Raw genomic sequence first — 19534 nt, 5'->3', positions numbered from 1 at the left:
GCACGCACACACACACACACACACACACACACACACACATACGCACACACAATGGCGCGCACACGCACACACACACACACACACACACACGCACAAAACACACGCTCTTGATGGATTGCCAAGCAGCGTGACCTTTGGCGGACCGTTTCCTGGTACTGGAGGGTTTCCTTCTCGACAAGGTGAAGACGCCAGAGATATGGTTAAATATTGTGTAAATATTACATTTCTGTAAGTGCAGAAACAAAAACAGAGCAGTACTGTGTACTAGTCGGTGTATAGTTCTAAAGCACAACAAGGAGTCCGGCGTAGTTGTTCTTCAGCCAATAGAATAATTATCCACATTATTAAACATTCTCACTGCTCTAATTGCCCCCGTCTTTCAGTGTTAATTGATTAATTGTGCTGCGTTCCAATAGACCTGAAACTATAATTCCTCGTCGATATCGTCCAGATTTCCGAGCTAAATGTGTGTTCCATTGGTTTTATTCGGGGGGGGAAAAAACATGGACGCCAGGAGTATTTATGTAGTATTTATTTATATGTATTTTTGTTTGGCATACTTGCGAATTCTACAAGCCACAAAACGTCTGTCAGCACACGTTCGACCGAACCCACGGAGTAGATCCAAGTTAGGAAAACCCCAGTATAGAAACCCATCCAAACGGAGCTCTCCGTGAACGGTGCGTCACGTCATATTGCTGTGACGTCAGCTCTTATCTCGCGCCACGGGGCGAGCTGCTCCGAAATTCGGACCTAAAAGGCCGTTCCTCTGCACCTTACCGAGTGGGAGAACGGGGCGTTAGAACCACTAGGGGTCACGGTTAAATATTTGTAGATGACACGGTAAGAGCCAGTGCGTTGTTATCTGTACGTCCGTTGTGGGGGAATGATTTCAAATGTTACACCGTCAGTTAATTCAACAGTTGGGTCCGAATACAAGCGTGAATGTGGTTGTCACGTGGGTATATGCCACAGAGGTTTGTTAATTTTTTTTGTTTTGTTTTTGGGGTTTTAGGTTTTTTTGTGAATTGCCATTTTCCTAGGTTTTGTTCTTATTACTTTATTGTTATTATTGCCAATTTTATTTATTTATTCTATCCATCATTCATCCATCCATCCTTCCATACCACCTTGTGTCAATAAAGTTCATTCAAAGAGTCCACCGCAGCAATGGCGGCCCCCATGTCATGGAGGCGGCTGGTGCAGTCCATGTACACACCGGCTGTAGCCGGGGTCTTCACTCGGATATCGGACAGGTTGTTCCGCGCCCGGGACAGAAGGAGGGGGTAAGAGGAGGGGGGGGGACAAAAAAAAAAAAAAAAAAGTGGGGGGGGACAAAAAAGCCAGTGTTTGTATCGCGGAAGGACACCGCGTTCCTCTAACTGTAATGCCACCCACCCCCGTGTTGAGTGAGCAAAGTCAGCTAGCATGCGAACACCGCGTTCCCGCGTGTCCGTGTTAGCGGTGTGTCAACAAGACCACGACAGCGCCTCAGACTGCGTTGTTTCAGGGTTAGGGAGTAAAGATGCGATGGCATCTGCTTCCTTGATCTGAAAGAATGTTAAATTATGTAAAGGTCTAGTTTATTGTCGAGACCTCTAGGTGTTATTGCATGTTGCCATTTTCTATAGAAATATTCATTTTTTGCTATTTATAGTTAATCTTTCGGTTTATCGCATCAAATGTATACATTTTTATTGTTATGATCTTATAATTGCATATTGTTTTATGTCGAGCTGCTGTCACATCGGTATTTCCCTCGGGATTATTAATGTACATGGACCATTGTCCTGTCCCGAGGGTCCCCAGCCTGGCACAATGCCTCTGCCACCCACTAGTTTGTTTTACGAGGTCCCATATGCCAGCATTGTGCGCCAACATGTTTATTGGGAAGTGCTGATCAGTTTTGGGTGTGTAGTGCCGGTGTCAGGCATGGTAGCTTCGTTTGGGAAGTACTGTTTTTCGAGATTCATTATTTGTAACATACTACAAACTACAAATGCATCATGTCATGGAAACATAAACTGAGTACTAAAGAAAGCCGTTAACAGATTTCTGGTTCAGACAAGTGGATTTAAGGAAGTGAGAAACAGGATTCCTCTGGCATGATTGGAAGCATGCAACAGATTGTGCCGTTGTCATTTTGTAACCGCAAGTATGTGATCTATAATGTCACGGTTTCAGACAGTCATTCCAGTTCAAAGGTGGCTGCTACAGCGTCTATGGTTATTTTTAGTCCACTGCACAATGACTAAACATTCCATTTAAACCTTTGTAGTGTGCGCCGCTGTAAAAATAAATTGTTAATTTCATATGACAGTTGAAGTTGACCCTTCTTTATGGTGGATTCAAACATTTTTAGGTTAAATCAAACCCTTACCAATCTGTGCTGTTAACTCTTACTAAACTTTGGTTTTTCTGTAAGGACAATGGAATGCAGTAGGCTGACTTCTTGCATAGTCTCTGAATGGCAAAGCTAGGTTATTTGGGCACTTTGATGTGGCTGTAGAGACGGATCAAATGGTCTTATTTGTGGCCGACTGAAAAAGAGGACGTGTTATCAAGGACAGGTCAACTCAAGGACACAGATTGAAAACCCCAAGTAGCCTACACATTTCTTATGGATTTCATTCTGGGTTTCTAAGATAGTTTGAGTGTGCCATGCAGGTTAGCTCATGAAACTTGCCTTTGATAATGTGGTAGTAGAATTTGGTCACCTGCAAGTCTGACACTCCTTTTACTACCACAGCATTACTCGCAGCTCCATTAAGTTTAAGGATGAGCATTAGGACGAGTCAGTGTCCCAACAAAGTGGGCAAAGAAGTGAAGCGATATGTGCCTGCTATGTTTTCTGTAGATCCTCAGTGCTTCTCCTGGCCCCCCTCTTGGCTGAGGCTGACCGAGCACCCCGCTGCCTCTCCAAGCCCACTGGTTCGGCGGGCGCCCAGGGCACAGATGGCCTCCACGCCCGCTTCCAGTGGATGGCGGAGCATGTGCCAGTCTTCAGGGTGCCCGGTGCGCATGTTCACGTCCTCACCTCCCCTGACCAGTTCTACCAAGCTATGAAGGTAGGTTGAGGGATGTGAGTTTATTTAATAATATATATGTATATTTTTAGCAGGGGTGTGTCGACAATCTGAAAAAATAAATCTGTTATTGTCTTGTTTGATTGAAGCTTTCCTTCAACTATTTTGAGAGCAGGAAATGTTCCCTTTAGAATGCTGCCTTGTTTACTTATCGTTCAAGTTCCTTCATTATCTCTTGCACACACATCATTCTTTTCCTCTTGGTCACCCAGTGTCACCTGCCTCGGTTTTGATGAAAGGTCACGCTGCTCAAACAAATGAATGTATTTTAGTGCTACTCACCATGACCAGAGAGCCCTGAGTGCACCCATTTGCACCACAGTCATACACAATGTTTTGATATAAAATACAGTGTATTGATTTGAACAATAGTCGTTTTTACAGTTAACACATGTTGAATGAAAATGCACTGAATTCATTGCTGCTGATTTATGTTGAAAGCTTCTGCAATGTTCTTTTTTTCTCCCCCCTGATATATTTCCCTTTCAGTCACGCATTAAGACGGCCAAAAGGCGAGTGGTGATGGCGTCGCTCTATCTGGGAACAGGGCCGCTGGAGCAGGACTTGGTAGGTAAATTAAGGCATTTTGTGAGGGACAGTTCACATGTCATGGGCCTGATCTTCATCTGATCGTGCGTTTTGAATGATGCCCTCTGTGCAGGTAGATTGCATGGAGGAAGCGCTTCAACGCTCAAGTGAAGACAGCGACATGCCTGAGCTGAAAGTCTCCATTTTGCTGGACTACACGCGAGGGTCACGAGGTTTGGCGACTCAGCTGTTCTACGCCCGTGGGGTCCCGACCGGCTGGCGCTGCAGAGCTGACCCCTGTGCTGCTGTCTCTTTCCCAGGTCAGATGAACTCGAGGACCATGCTCCTGCCGCTGCTGCAGCGTTATACCGCACAGATGCGCGTGTCTCTGTACCACACACCCGACCTGCGGGGCCTGTTACGACTGATCGTGCCACAGCGCTTCAATGAGACCATCGGGGTGCAGCACATCAAGGTTTACCTCTTCGACGACAGCCTCATCATCAGCGGGTGCGAACTTTCAGTGGCTGCCCACTCTGATTCACACATTTAAAGAAACACCAGAGAGACGCCCTCACACACACAAATTCTTAGAGGTAGACTAGTTAACATAATTGCCGGCTGATAATGTGTTATTGTATATTGTCTGGCAAAAGTGTAGTTGGGAAATAGATATTTCATGATGTCATTTTGTGATACCCAATTTATTGTCTTGTGATGATAAGAAGATTAAGAGTAATCATTTCTCAAGATGTGAATATTTGATTTTTACCTGAAGGTTTGTTTTTGGCTAGATATATTTCACATAGTTAATTACGATGGAACTTCAGTTGGGTCCTTTAAAGTGGGCTTTTGATATACAAACCCCAATTCCAATGAAGTTGGGACGTTGTGCAAAACGTAAATAAAAACAGAATACAATGATTTGCAAATCCTTTTAAACCTATATTCAATTGAATTCACTACAAAGACAAGATGTTTAATGTTCAAACTGATAAACTTTATTGTTTTTTTGCAAATATTCACTCATTTTGAATTTGATGCCTGCAACACGTTCCAAAAAAGCTGGGACAGGGGCAACTAAAGACTGGGAAAGTCGAGGAATGCTAAAAAAAAAACACCTTTTTGGAACATTCCACAGGTGAACATGTTAATAGGAAACAGTTGAGTGTCATGATTGGGTATAAAAGGAGCATCCCCGAAAGGCTCAGTCGTTCACAAGCAAGGATGGGGTGAGGTTCACCACTTTGTAAACAACTGCGTGAGCAAATAGTCCAACAGTTTGGCTTTCTCAATGTACAATCGCAAGGAATTTAGGGATTTCATCATCTACAGTCCATAATATTATCAATAGATTCAGAGAATCTGGAGAAATCTCTGCACGTGAGCTGCAAGGCCGAAAACCAACAATGAATGAATGCCCGTGACCTTCGATCCCTCAGGCGGCACTGCATTAAAAAGTGACATCATCCTATAAAGGATATTACCACGTGGGCTCATGAACACTTTCGTAAACCATTGTCAGTTAACATAGTTCGGCGCTACATCTACAAGTGAAAGTTAAAACTCTACCATGCAAAGCGAAAGCCATATATCAACAACACCCAGAAACGCCGCCGGTTTCTCTGGGCCCGAGCTCATCTGAGATGGACTGACGCAAAATGGAAAGGTGTGCTGTGGTCTGACGAGTCCACATTTCAAATTGTTTTTGGAAATCATGGACGTTGTGTCCTCCGGGCCAAAGAGGAAAAGGACCATCCAGATTGTTATCAAGTAGTTCAAAAGCCATCATCTGTGATGGTATGGGGGTGTGTTAGTGCCCATGGCATGGGTAACTTGCACATCTGTGAAGGCACCATTAATGCTAAAAGATACATACAGGTTTTGGAGCAACATAGGCTGCCATCCAAGCAACTGAAGTTGTATATCAAGCAAGGATGGGAAAGAATTCCACCTACAAAGCTTCAACATTTAGTGTCATCAGTTCCCAAATGCTTATTGAGTGTTGTTAAAAGGAAAGGTGATGTAGCACAGTGGTAAACATGCCCCTGTCCCAGCTTTTTTGGAATGTGTTGCAGGCATCCAATTCAAAATGAGTGAATATTTGCAAAAAAATGAAGTTTATCAGTTTGATCATTATATCTTTTCTTTGTAGTATATTCAGTTGAATATAGGTTGAAAAGGATTTGCAAATCATTTTATTCTGTTTTTATCTACATTTTACACAGCGTCCCAACTTCATTGGAATTGGAGTACAACCCATTGTGTGAAATTTGTCTTGATCGCATCTGCTGCTTCTATATTGCCCTTTCCTCAGTTCACATCTGACTACTGACTGTCTTTTTCCAAAACGCTGACGCTTGACTCCCAGGGCCAACCTGAGCGACTCCTACTTCACCAACAGACAGGACCGATACGTGCTGCTGGAGAACTGCCGGGAGGTGGCAGACTTCTTCTCTGAGCTGGTGGGAGCTGTAGGAGATGTTTCACTGCAGCTCCAGCCCGACGACTCGGTCACCATGCTGGATGGCATGGTGCACCCCTATAAAGGTGAGAGAGTTTTTGTGTGTGTCTGTCTTGGGACCTGTAATTGCTAGTGAACTATTGATGGAACAGTCATCTTGTTTGCATTATCCTTTTTGAAAGGGGTGATTCTGGCGGTCATACACCGGTTTAATTCTGATTTGAACCACTAAGCAAAATCCCTTAGTAAATGAATGTAACTGAGATCTAAGTACAATCTACCAACTATTAAAAGGCCTTGTTCACAGCAAATGTAAGTGTAAAAGCAGAATCTGAACATCAGTATGCGTTGGTCAGATGGGAATCTCAGGATTTATTTATCAACTTGTATTTATTTATCTGCTTCAATTTATCAAATGTTGACCAGCAGTGTGAGCATATGTGAGGTTGCCAGGATCTTTTGTGTGTGTCTGCGTGCATAACTGGAGTGCAATCAGCCAGGATGCAGGATCCAGGGGATGAATGACATCATGTCTGCAGGGCTGAAACGGACACCAGGAATACAGTCGTGATGTCACAATGTTGCTGGAAGAGGATCCGGAGCAGGACTCTCTCTCTCTCTCTCCCACCCACCCACCACGGTTCCAGTCATTCAGAAAAATGCACAGACACTGAGTGATGCTGATAATGTAAGAATGAGGACAGACCATGCCTCCAGTTAACTAAAGAACAGAATTAAGGTCGCAGAGGAGGTTGCATTGCCTCTCCTCGGCTGTGAGTCAAGCCTGTAAGTGGCTCCAGCCGAGTTTAGGTATTATGTAAGTGAGTGCAGGCACGTTCACACCCCCCACGTCCCCTTGTGTTTCCCAGGCAACCGGGAGGACTTCTCAGCCTCGGCCCGGGATCACATCATGGAGGTGATGAGGACGGCCCGCACGCAGCAGGGCTTGCTGCACCACTGGCAGGACTCTGAGGACGAGGGGATGTCGGAGAGGGAAAGGGGCGACAGGGACACGTGGGTGTTTCCCCTGGTCCAGATGAAGCCCCTGGGGATCCAGGTGGACGAGCAGGTCACGCAGGTTGGCACCGAATGAGTATACTGTGGCCGAAGATTAATTCATAATTATAACAATGATTAGAAAATATAAAATAATATGGTGAAAAACAGAAATGGTTGGATCTTGATCTTTGATTAAAATAAATAAATAATAACCTGCTGACTGGCTCTGAAGGCTTGAGATTCCACAATATAAGACTTATCTCTAATTGTTTCCCAGCAGAAAACTCTTAGCGGGGGGGAATAAATCATCTCTTTGTATTTTTCTCATCTCTTTTCCGCCAAACCACTCCAGCGCTTGCTGCGAGACGCTGGTGCCGACACCACGGTGTTCCTGACCTCCGGGTATTTCAACCTGACCCGTGCCTACACTGGGCTGGTCCTGGGGGCCGGGGCGAACTACCGCATCCTCACCGCCTCGCCGGAGGTCAACGGCTTCTTCGGGGCCAAGGGTGTGGCCGGATCCATCCCCGCCGCCTACATCCACATCGCCAGACAGTTCTACAGCGAAGTGTGTTGGCTGGGTCAGCAGGAGAGGGTGCACCTGCACGAGTACCACCGGCCACTGTGGACCTTCCACGCTAAGGGTGGGTTGGACACTGTCATGTGGAGGGATCTCACTCACTCACTCACTCACTCACTCACTCACTCACTCACACACAGAAACTCAAAATGTATCAATATACGGGGTCATGACTTAAGCATTTCAAAATAAGACTTTATTAGTCCCTGGAGGGAAATAACCCAATGGAGTACAAGGGACATTAGGCGCTGTGCTGAGCCTGTATTCTGGTTTAGTCGGTAGTAACTGAGAATACACTTTTTCCTTTGAATGTTCTTTCCCCCACACCGCTGGAGCTGTCGGCGGTGATGAAGGCATGTGGCGTGAGAGGCGATGCCTTGTACAGTCATTCACCCTGTAGCCTCAGGACAAGGATATACACTCACTCACTCACTCATACTTGGGGTTTGGATAGACGGTGGGGATTTCTACATGTGCTTCCTTTTTATTTGTGGTTTGAGCAAAGGGGAGGGGGGCAAACGTTTTTTTTTTTTTTAAATCTTAAATCGTCACTTTTCCACTCTCTCTGGCAGGTCTGTGGTTTTACCTGAGGGGGCAGGAGCAGCCGTGCCTCACTCTGATTGGCTCTCCTAATTTTGGTTACCGCTCAGTCCATCGTGACTTGGAAGCGCAAATCGCCATAGTAACACAGAACCAGTATCTGCAGGCCCAGCTGCAGGAGGTAAGTCTGGGTCTGCCTCGAGACATGACTCACACGTTTTATTACACACTCACTCACACCTGTTTCTATTTATTTATTTATTTTTATCCTCAGGAGCAGGAGATGTTGTACATGAGGTCCACGGAGGTGTCCAACTCCACATTTGAGCGCCCCGATCGTCATGTCAAGCTGTGGGTCAAACTGGTGACTCCATTCATCAAGAATTTCTTCTGAGAGATCATCAGGTACCTGACAAGGGACCCAAGTGTAGGCTACTGGGTCTTTTATTTCCAATGGGTTGGAATTGGAATTCTGACATACAAACAATTGAAGAGCACAGAAGTTTCCCCTTTCCAACAATCAACCAAAACCTTTATGATTGTATGCTAATTGGAGTTCTTGCCGGGTTTAAAATTACGACTTTTTTTTTTTTTTGTACATATGTTATTTAAACTAACGGACAAACTAGTGAGTTCATGTTATTAAAGACCACCTCAATTAAGGAATTCTTGGAATTGTTGATGACTAAAATACTCTGTAATTTTTTAACAATCGTATGCATTCTAGGGTTAAACTAGGCTGTTTGCAGTTTTTTCCCTGAATGGGCAGCATTGGGCCTTTGCCAAACTGTTACTGATACACACAAACTCAGACCCTGCGTAACTCCGGCTGCGGCTTATTAAAAATGTCTGGAGTCATTGTGGTGAGAACCAGCGCTGTGCCTCAGTCCTCACCTTCCCAGCAGCCTTGGTCGTGTCACCAGGGAGGCAGCGGTGATTGCCTTTTTGTTAAGAAGTGAGTCATCATGGTGATGCGGGGAATGGATTGATGGTGCGGTCAGGGTGCTGGCGATGTGGAGCCCCTGTCAGATGAAAACACCAAGGTCTGTTGGTTCAGCAACCCTGGACGGGAAATCCAAACTTCTCAGCGTGCTGTGGCTTTTGACGGACACAATAACACGGCTGGATGTGGGAAGAGAACCTGACACCTCTGCTCTTGGGTTTTGGGACAGTCCCTCCCTCGCCACCAGTCCGACTTGCCTCATCCTTGCCTCAAGACTGGTTCGTGCACTATTTAAAAGACAAATTCCTTTTTCAAAACCTCAGTCTGTGTACTGTTGTGCCATACCATTCCATCACTTGAGCAAAAGGGAAAGTAAACCCGAGCAGAGACTTTTTTTTGTTTAAACCAGGGAAGGAGAGGAAGCCATTGGTTTTGTTGTAGACCAGGAAGTATGTCAGGCCTGTCTTTGTGGGTGTGTTTATGCATTTTTTTATGTCAACTGTCAATCAATGTATTTCTAGCCCTGATCATTTGACTGACAAGAAAAACAATGCAACGCTCTCACAAAATGAAAATAATTTAAATACGCTCATTGTCAGCACAGGCTGTCTATTGTAAGAAAACACAGCAAGCTGGAGCCCATCCAAACTGTAGGCCTATTCTGTGGAATAGACTGCATCAGTGTTTTTGGCATGCCTGTGTGCTTGGGCATTGTCCCTCTGCTTCTCAAGAGTGCTGGAAATGCTCCTGGTGAGCTGGTTTATTTTTAAAAATTTCCACCTAACTTGGCGATCGCAGGGATGGGTTAAGGACTCCTCCCATCTCCTTATTGTGACTTTAACCACTCAAACACGTACCATCTGTAACCTAAACATAACCACACTAGAGGTCTTTCTGGCTGACTATGTTGAGGCTCTTGGATGTTGTGCATGACGAGCCTGCCCTCTAGTGGAATTCTGGGTACGCAGTATTGCCAGCGTTCTACTCTTTGTTCTTTGCACCTTGTCAGACACAATGACCACTCCAAACCACTTGTCATTTTCAAATATGAAGGTTTGTTATATTTAGACAGTTTTCTTTGACAAGCCAACGCTCATAATTTTGTCTTGTGTTTTTGTTCTTTTTTTTCTATGCTATTTGGTGAGCAGGAGGCAAATCACCATCACCCACTTGGAGGGCTTCTCTTTGGTCTTGAGCTTGACGGTCCAGACCTACAGTAGGTGTCTACTCTCTCTCATGGGGGTGCTGTTGACAGGACACTAGTACACATTCACAATCTGTTGGTTGCCGGTGGGCACCGCCCCGACGAGGATCACTGGCATGCGTTGTTGGCTCCCTTCAGCTGCTCCTCAGTCAGTCCCTTCTGGGGGTCCCGACATGCACCTGCACGAGCAGAAGGAAGCCAGTCTGCGATGACTCTTTGGACTGAAGGGCTTTGGTTTGAATCCAATAAATCTTCGCCTCTACCGTCAACCTTTTTGAGGGTTTGTCTTTACTTATCCCCTACGTCAGAGCACTGTGGATTTCTGTCTTGGTAGTTCAACTGACTATAACTACAGTCTATTTTAATATTACATATATGTACATGTACTGTATTCAAGAATGCAATACGGACTGTTCAAGGACTGTTTTGTATACGAGAGCCTCACTTGGCTTTTTAATGTTCCTGAAATAGTATGCAGTGTGATCACTGAGACAAACGGGTGTGTTGAACCATTGAAATCCCTGATGGAGCCTTAAATAATACTACTAGTACTAAGAAAATGTAAAGGGTCTGTTTACTACTCTGCCTACCACCTCAAAATGGTCATCTCCTAACTGTACAGTGTATGTGTGTCATGTTATTATCTTTGTAAATTAAAGTGCGATGTGGCGTTTTTAAAAATACATGAATGTGTAATAGTTACTCTGTGATTTGTGTGAATTCATCCCCGAAACTACATGTATTTAATACTTCGGTGTCATCAGACAACTAACTTGCACAGACAGCACAAGGCCGTACACACCATAGGGAGACTTTTAAAAACAGTGTTGTAGAACGTGATCGGTGAAACATTGTTTGTGTTCACTCCAGAATCCAGTCCGTGCATTCACTTATTGCGACCCCGCCCTAGCTGCAAATCCTCCTAACACCTACACGACATAGCTAAAGGTATTTCGACACCCCTCCTGATGAATGAGTTTGGTTATTTCAGCCACACCCATTACTAAGAAGTGCATAAAATGAAGCATACAGCCATGCAATCTCCTTAGACAAAAATAATGAGTAGAATGGGTCGTACTAAAGAGCTCAGTGACTTTCACCGCGGCACTGTCATACGATGCCACCTTTCCGATAATCGGTCACATTTCTGCCCTGCTAGACCTATCCCAGTCAACTGTAAGTTCTGTTGTTTTGAAATGGAAGCTCAACCACAAAGCGGTACACCACACAAGCTCACTGAATGCTGGCGCATGTTGCGCATAAAAATGGTCTGTCAGTTGCAACACTCACGGAGTTCCAAACTGCCTCTGGAAGCAACGTCAGCACAAGAACTGTTCAACGTGAGCTTCATGAACTGGGTTTCTATGGCTGCGCAGCTGCACACGAGCCTAAGATCACCATGTGTAATGCCGAGCTGATGGATTTGGTGTGAAGCACATCGCCATTGGACGCTGGAGCAGTGCAAATGCATTTTTTGGAGTGATAGTGTAAATCACGCTTCGCCATCTGGCGCCCGATGGACCAATCTGGGTTTTGGTGGATTCCAGGCGAACACTACCTCCATCTTCCTGTTGCCGGAGGAATAACAGTCTGGGGCTGTTTTTCATGGTCTGGGCTCGGCCCCCTTAATGACAGGAGGGAAATCTAAGTGCTACTGCATAATATGACATTCTAGAGAATTATGCGCTTCCAACTTTGGGGCAACAGTTTGGGGAGAAACCTTTTCATTTTCAGCATGACAAAGTGAGGTCCATGAAGAAGTGGTTTACTGACCATTTACTGGTGTAGAAGAACCTGACTGGCCTGCACAGAGCCCAGACCTGGACCCAACTGAACACCTTTGGGATGAATTGCAACACCGACTGCGAGCCAGGCCCCATCGCTCAACAAAAGTGCCTGACTTCACTGATGCAAATCCCTGCAGCCTTCTTGAAAGGCTGTTTAGCAGCACAGGGGGCGCCAACTCCATATTAATGCCTATGGTTTTGAAATGAAATGTCCATTTGGCCATGTAGTGTATCTCTAATCCAGCCACAATCCCTTGTTTCAGCAAGGTTGTGGTCACGCTTCAGCCCAACAGCAATGATTCTCCTGTCTCGGGGGGGGGGGGGGGGGGGGGGGGTGTGGGTGTGTGAATTTACTGTGTTGGATCAGTTTCATTTATTCGCAATCAAAAACATACTAGAGCACTGGCTTTTTCCCCATACTGGCCAACCCGTGAAAGCTCACAGAAGTTTAGCAACAATACAACATAATTATTTGGTATAGATAGGTATTTGAGTATTGTCTATTGAAAACCTATAGTGTAGCCTATGGCAAACACAGCATTTTACCATTCATGGTTCCCCGAACACACCAGAGGCATTTATTCATAAAGCATAAACAATGCATTCATATCAAATGTTGGATTTGGTCAAAAGCAAGTCAAGCCATTACAAAAATAGCTGATAAATCTTGTAATTTAAAACAATAATTGTATATTATCAGATGCATCAATGTTTCACAATGACTTGTAGAAAACTCTATTTTTAGATTACTTCAATACTTGCTAAACCTGATATAAACAAATACATGAGTCTCGGTGCTTTCAACTCCAGAAATAGTAAGGTTTTGTGGTGTCATTTTTATAATAACCAGTGCTGTAACTGGGTTTGAGGATAGGTTATAGGGCTCACATTTATTCACAAGCTACCAAATACATGTGTATTAGTCCCATGCTAAACTGTATTGTTATAACACATGTTTATTTACACTCGAACTGCTGAAGTCCTGGTGTTTGTGACAGTTGTGAATATAATGCACACATTAATACATCAGGGTAACATAGCAAACTCTTGCTACAGTGAGTTGTGTCCCTGATAGGGCTGGGGGAAAAAAAAGTAAAAGGTATATTCCCCATTACAACTGCATACCAAGGCACTGTGCGTCAAGGAATGGCATGCATGCAAATCAAAGAAAACGACTCTCGGTTTTCAGGTTTCTTGCTGTGGCTGCAGCATAATAAAGCAAATAATCCGGAAGTTTTTGTGTTAAATAAACTCTTGGCTAAATACTAAGTGTAAGTATTGTCACTTCTGAGTTTAGGCAGCACAAAAACTTGATCTTTTCTTTTTGAGAAAAGATAACTATTTCAAGATTCAAGAGGTTATTTGTCAAATACAATGAACTTATTATAAATTCAAAAATAAAGTTTCTAACCTTTGCTTAGAGTGGTGCCTAAAATGAACCAAATACCCTTGCACTGTTGGGATTTGTGGTATTTATAAAGGTTGGAGAATGTTCATAGAGGTTCTTTGTTTAGTCTATAGGTTAACACTCTGAATCCTTGGAGGCAGGCGTACTCCTTTCCTGCGACATGGCAGTGTATCAGTAAAAGGTTTAATACTTTGTATTTCTTATTTGAAACTGTTCACGGAGAAGGAAACTGTCTGTTGAAGGATTAAACATATTGCTTGGTTTCATACCAAAGGTTGTGATGATAGGATGAGCAGCATTTATACTTCACAGTACAATCACCTTTTAGCTAGAAGTAGTCTGTTTTTGGTGCTGTGGAACTGTGCATCCAGCCTTGTGATCTAATATCGACTGATACTGGGGTATTTCTCAGCATAGGAAAAAAAACAAACACACACCAAGAAAGCTCACGGAAATAATCCAAACTCAAGGGGAAACACTATTTGACCCAGGGGCTAGGTCTGTGTAGAGAGAAGTGCTCAGCAGTGAGATCAAATTCACACAATAGCAGTTCACTGTCTCGGGGTTGGCAGGCTTGTTTTGGTCGCCCTCTGTTGGCACGCTGCTGCTGGGACTATTTCAGATCTGCAGACCTCAGCGGCTCCGGCGGCCGCTACTGCTTCGACGCCCTCCCGTCTCTTTTGTCCAGCATGTAAAACGACACCATGAGGAACAGGGCAGAGGAGGCGACGACGGCGCTGCAAACCAGGAAGACGTGGAAGTATTGCCCTGTGTGGTCCACCAGGACTCCTGCAAACAACACACGTTTTTTTTTTTAAACGAGAGGCGTCCACAATAGCTGCGGCGGCAACAGGAAAAAAAAAAAAAAAAACAAGCTTGACGAAGAAAGTTGTATTATTCTTCCGTTATGTTTTACTTAATGCTTCCAATCGACCACCCCGATTACATTTATTTTTGTCATAGGATTATTGCAAATGCTGTTGGGAACCATTGTTGTGGCCAATTTCTTAGTCCTCAAACATTGGGAAGTACTGATGACATACATTTGAGAGTGCATAAGGACTGAAACTAGAGCCCCCACCCCCACACCCTTAGTGGGGGCAAAGCAGGCATGTGCGCACGTTCACACATGCATGACTCGCTAGCTTATCTGATCATGTGATGTTTGCTGCACACTGGACCTAGAAAAGCATGTTCTTAATCTTGTACAAGCTGCATGAGTACTTCACGGTAACACGATATCGCCACCATACACAATACACCCTTGTCTCCAACCTCCTTCCACCTGTGTTACTGTACCTGCGAGTGGGGGTCCAATGAGCAGAGTAACGCTCTCCATGACAGCCAGCAGGCCCAGTGCTGACTGGAATCGGCTCATCTCCACCGTTTCCATGAGGACGGTGAACATCAGAGAGCCCACTACACTCATGGACAGCCCGTAGGTCAACACGTAGGCCACTAGGACGAGGAAACTGGGCCCGATGCAGCAAATACTGTTGCTTAGGCCGTTGACCAACAGGGCCGAGGCAAACACATATACATGTCGCCCCTTGAAAAAGGGCAAGTTGAAGAGGACAGCCATCGGCGGACGCGCCACAATGTTGACGACGCCCAGGATGGAAAGGAGGAGCGCGGCCTTCCTCTGCTCCATGTTGTTGCCCGTGGCGTAGGGCACCAGGTAGATCAATGGCACCACGAAGCCCAGCATCATCCAGGTGATACTTATGGAATAGAGACGGTAGGGCAAGTTGGAGCGCAGCAAGTCGAAGGCCATGTGTTTACGCAGCGCGGCCCACAGGCAGCTCAACCTCGTCCTGGCCCCCCACGGCGCCTTCTGCGACTCCACCGGTCCGTGGTTCATCAGCGGCCGGCCGCGGGGCCCGGGGGGTTTGAGGGGTCTCATCACTGCTCCGCAGACACAGCAGTTGAGCAACATGGCCCCCAGAACCAGAAAGCTTCCCCGCCAACCCAGCTCCGTGTGGAGGTAGTTACCCAGGATGGGTAGAGTACACAGACCCAGGGCTGTCCCTGTTGAGGACATGGCGTTGGCAAACGGGCGTCGACGCACAAAGTAATGCCCGAGGATTGTCACGGCTGGTTGGAAGCTGAAGCAGAATCCCAGTCCTGCAATGATAAAGGAAGATTTCAGTCCTGTGCAATGATCAGTCAAAATAATCATACTGTGTATTAAGAAAAAATAATAATAATAAAAAGTACTCCTATAAGTGCCTTAAGGAAATCTCAAGATTAATGTTTAACTGCTGTAGACATACTTTCTTTCAAGGAAATATGTGATTTGAAATGTGTTTTGATTCTAATTTCCCGAAATACATCTGTGATTGACAAGAAAACACCTGAGCAGTGCGACCTTACATCTGTGCAACGGTATCGCGCTTACTGACCAGTGATGATCCCAGCAGTGATGTACAGCTCGGTGATGGAGTTGGCGAAGGAGCTAGCTGCCATTCCAACCCCACTCAGCACTCCCCCCAACATGACCGTTGCTCGGCAACCGAACCTTTCCACCAATAAACTACAGAAGGGACCTATGATACGATAACATTAAATATGCTTGGTTAAACACTGACTCATTATTGAGGATTAATAATGTGTCCTCATAAATGTGGGACAGCTCTACCTTTTCCCAGCTTGTTGGAACTATCATAAACCAGAGGGAATGTTTTCGTCATTATGAAACTATTGGATGTCATGAGGCTGATCACAATGTAACTGGATTCATAGTAATCATACAGGATCTAGCTGTATTTAAATGACTGTGCGTACATACAATGGGGATACAGTGCACGCCCCTGTATCCCAAAAAGACGATTAACAAAAATATATATATATAGTTTTTGTTGTATTAATTCACAGTACTGTACCTCCTGCATGCAGCACTGAGGTCATGATGGACGGCACCCAGGAGGTCTCGCTGTTGGTGGCATTGAACTCGTTCTGCAGGTCCGTGTAGAAGATCCCCACACAGGAGGGAAAGGCCAGGGTCAGAGCCAGAACCAGGATAGTCGCCACCAACACCACCCAGCCCCAGCCGCCGTCGGGGGCCGTGACCGCTCCCGGCATCGGCACGGCGGGTCCGCTGCCACCCGTCTCCGCTTCCTCAGCGTCGCCTCGGATGGCCCGCCCCGCCTCCTCCTGACCCACGGCGTCCGTCTGCTCGCTGGCCTCGGCGGTGGCCGCGCGGAGGGTGCGGTCGCTCAACCTCCTGTCTCCATTGTGCTCGGCCATTTTTTGTTGAGCTGCTCAGGAAACTTCCTGTATCATCCATGTCAGCCCCTGCAGCCTTGAGGTAAATCTGTGGAAAATTAAAAGGAAATATGAACTTTTAACCACAGAAATCACACTGAAAGGTTAATGGTACGACTGAAACACCATAGTGCATGTGATCACAAGAGGCATAAGGCCGAGTCCTATTGTATTGGCCGAAAAATAAGTATAAGTCTAGTAAGTAAGTAAGTAAATAAGTATAAATAAGACTTTGGAGTGGACAGCTTAATTGAGAACTACTTAAGGGCTAGAATTAGAAATCCAAGTATGGTTATGAAAGAAAAAAGATCAGTGAATAGTCAATAGACTGCTTAAAGTCATTAAGTTGGCAACAGATTTTAAATATATTTTTCTCAATAGGAGCATTGCTGAAGTTTGTGTCATCATCAAAGCATAGTAATTACACTGGTGTCATTTAGCACGTTTTTATCCAACATGACTTACAATAAGAACATTTGTCAGTAGTCAAAGAGACTAAATATAACAAGGTAAGTGATGATGTACAGTCAATAACCTTTTTCAAATATGACAGTATTAAGTATGTTTGGTTTATCTACAATGTCCCCCAGCAAATGAGTGTGGTATGATAAGTATCCGTTTCCTTGGTTTTGGCTCAGGGTTCAGCCATGTTGAAGAATTTGAATCATTTTGACTTTTTCACGCCTTATTCAGTATTTAGGACATTCTTAAAACTTTTAAAGAACCCGCAAACATCAACAATTCAGCAATTTCAAATCCGAACATTGGATGGGGGAAAAAATGCGATTATTGGATGGGAGCCGAGCAGGAGTGGAGGGACTGTTTATCGAGGGATGAACTTTCGTGCAGTTGAGGGAACCTCCACATGAATGGCTCTTTGTGGTCCCATTTCTCACACACCTCCCGGCTTGCCATCCAGCATTTCGGCATTTTTTTAAATTTATTTTTTTAATCGTAGTCCTTCTCTTTCATTGCTGTAGATGTTACGGCAAAGGCTGTGCGCCATAATGTTTCTGGTTTTAGTCGCTTTAACTGCATTTTGTCTATATCTTGTTTGTTTATATTTTTGACTTCTGATGATCCTCCTCGTGTAGAAGCAAGGAGGATTATTTATTTAGTTGGTCAAAAGATAAGGTTGTCCTCTGAAGGCGGTACACAGTGGAAGTACAAAGGGTGACTTTTTGTCAGTGTGGTTTTTTGCTGAGACTGGCTTTGCAGGTTGGGAATTGGAATACTAGCAGTGTGGTATGGGGATGGCACCTCCATTGCCTGTGTCTTTGGGGGCAGATCCGCCTACCACATATATTCAGGGCCCTCCGGCACAGAGACAGACGTTGAAGTAGAAACACACCAGTTTAAAGGTAGCGAGTGGACAAGGTGGAACAAGCCCAGGAACAGATAGACAGCTTATTACGGATAAGGGCCCCTCTCCTGTGTGTGTGTGTGTGTGTGTGGGGATTGGGTTTTTACCCGTGTTTGATGCAATGGCATAGAACAGGGGCCTCAAACTCAAATGACCCCGGGTCCACCGGCCCGCTTGTCTTCTTCTAGGGGGGCCTTGTTGAACTTCAAAAGGGAAAACCGTCCTGTCTGTTTGTTTTCTCTCGCACATTAGTGAATTGCCTCGTAATCCTGTTAGAAATAGATCTTTTATGTTCTATTTAATTCCGTTTAACTTGAAGACAATTAAGTACATTTGTGTGGATTAAATGCGGGGGAAAAAAATGACTTGCGGGCCAGATTTATAGAAATATCTTGTGTTGCATGCCCTGCCCGCAGACAGCACAGTTCTCTCTCTCTCGCGCGCGCGCGCGCACACACACACGCACACGCACACACACACACACACACACACACACACACACACACACACACACACACACGCACGCACACGCACACACACACACACACACACACGCGCGCGCTGTGTGCGGACACCCTGCAGTTCCTTCAAGGAACACACATCGCAAATCAGTCCAATCCCTCAAAGAGCGGCTTTAAACCCCCGAAAAATCAATGGCGCACATCTGATTGTCCTATATACACTCAGCATCCCAGTGTCAAATCGCAGCTCCGGTGGCCTGGGAGGGGACCGACCGGGCACCAGGTCTGACGTACGGGACACTCCGTTGCTGGACGCACCCTCCCGCCGCCACGCCGAGATGAGTTTCCCCTTCTTTTTTTTTTTTTCTTTTGGAGGCTCAGCAACCTCGGGCAACGTCGAACTTAATTGCAAAGCAAACGCGCCGGTGGGAATCACTGCGGAATCCCGTCCGAACTATCTCACCTTGTGCACGGATCATATTCCGCCTCCGCTCCCCGGCCGTGCGCGAGTCCACATCGAAGAGTCGTCTATGTCTAATAATAAATGAGAGAATAACGACGCGTAGGCGGGGCCGTGACGTCACCGGCCCCGGAGCGCGGAAGCCCCGCCCATAGACTGGCCTATGAATGATAATAATTACAATAATATTTGTCACATACATAAACAAACGACAATAACGATTTTAATACATATTTAATTAAATCCATAAATACTTTAAAATATCGTTGAATAAATGCAAAAATATGTACTTCAATAAATGTGTCATTAAATTGTATTATTGTTATTGTTATTATTATTATTAATACCACATGACTTATTTTATGATTATCATGTGGTATTATTTTTTATTATCATTTATATGTATATATTTATATTTTTTATTATCATCATGTGGTGTTATTTTTT

At 45.0% G+C, this 19534-nt stretch overlaps 2 protein-coding genes across 3 annotated transcripts; one reads left to right on the top strand and one right to left on the bottom strand.

The window, feature by feature from the left end:
- Positions 1-705: 705 nt before the first annotated feature.
- On the top strand, positions 706-11027 carry pgs1 (phosphatidylglycerophosphate synthase 1; the record flags this gene model as incomplete). Of its 2 annotated transcripts, none has more annotated exons than XM_080021707.1 (11): positions 706-843; positions 2858-3068; positions 3576-3657; positions 3752-3847; positions 3935-4124; positions 5986-6164; positions 6948-7156; positions 7430-7721; positions 8230-8378; positions 8472-8602; positions 10289-11027. In XM_080021707.1, 10 exons carry the CDS (start codon positions 836-838, stop codon positions 8589-8591), a joined length of 1536 nt encoding a protein of 511 aa, XP_079877833.1. In that variant the 3' UTR covers positions 8592-8602; positions 10289-11027. The 2 variants fall into 2 exon arrangements, with proteins under 2 accessions (XP_079877833.1, XP_079877832.1); XM_080021706.1 differs by lacking the exon at positions 706-843 and adding an exon at positions 1171-1286.
- A 1583-nt stretch (positions 11028-12610) lies between these two features.
- Positions 12611-19164, bottom strand: slc16a5a (solute carrier family 16 member 5a). The gene is made up of 5 exons (XM_080021498.1): positions 19091-19164; positions 16422-16852; positions 15942-16085; positions 14839-15663; positions 12611-14328 (listed from the first exon to the last, which is right to left on the bottom strand). The coding sequence occupies exons 2-5, from the start codon at positions 16783-16785 to the stop codon at positions 14192-14194; spliced, it is 1470 nt and encodes a 489-aa protein (XP_079877624.1). The 5' UTR covers positions 16786-16852; positions 19091-19164; the 3' UTR covers positions 12611-14191.
- Between the last annotated feature and the right edge of the window lie 370 nt (positions 19165-19534).

The sequence above is a fragment of the Zeus faber genome (assembly GCF_960531495.2).
Source record: "Zeus faber genome assembly, chromosome: 20".
NCBI lineage: Eukaryota > Metazoa > Chordata > Actinopteri > Zeiformes > Zeidae > Zeus > Zeus faber.
This window is presented reverse-complemented; position numbering and strand designations above follow the sequence as displayed.

Coding starts and splice junctions, on each gene's coding strand:
- slc16a5a (XM_080021498.1), bottom strand. CDS start 16,785: ATGGCCGAGCACAATGGAGACAGGAGGTTGAGCGACCGCACCCTCCGC. Junction 15,664..15,941: donor CACTGCTGGGATCATCACTG/GTCAGTAAGCGC, acceptor TTATCATTGCAG/GACTGGGATTCTGCTTCAGC. Junction 14,329..14,838: donor CATTGGACCCCCACTCGCAG/GTACAGTAACAC, acceptor TGTTGTTTGCAG/GAGTCCTGGTGGACCACACA.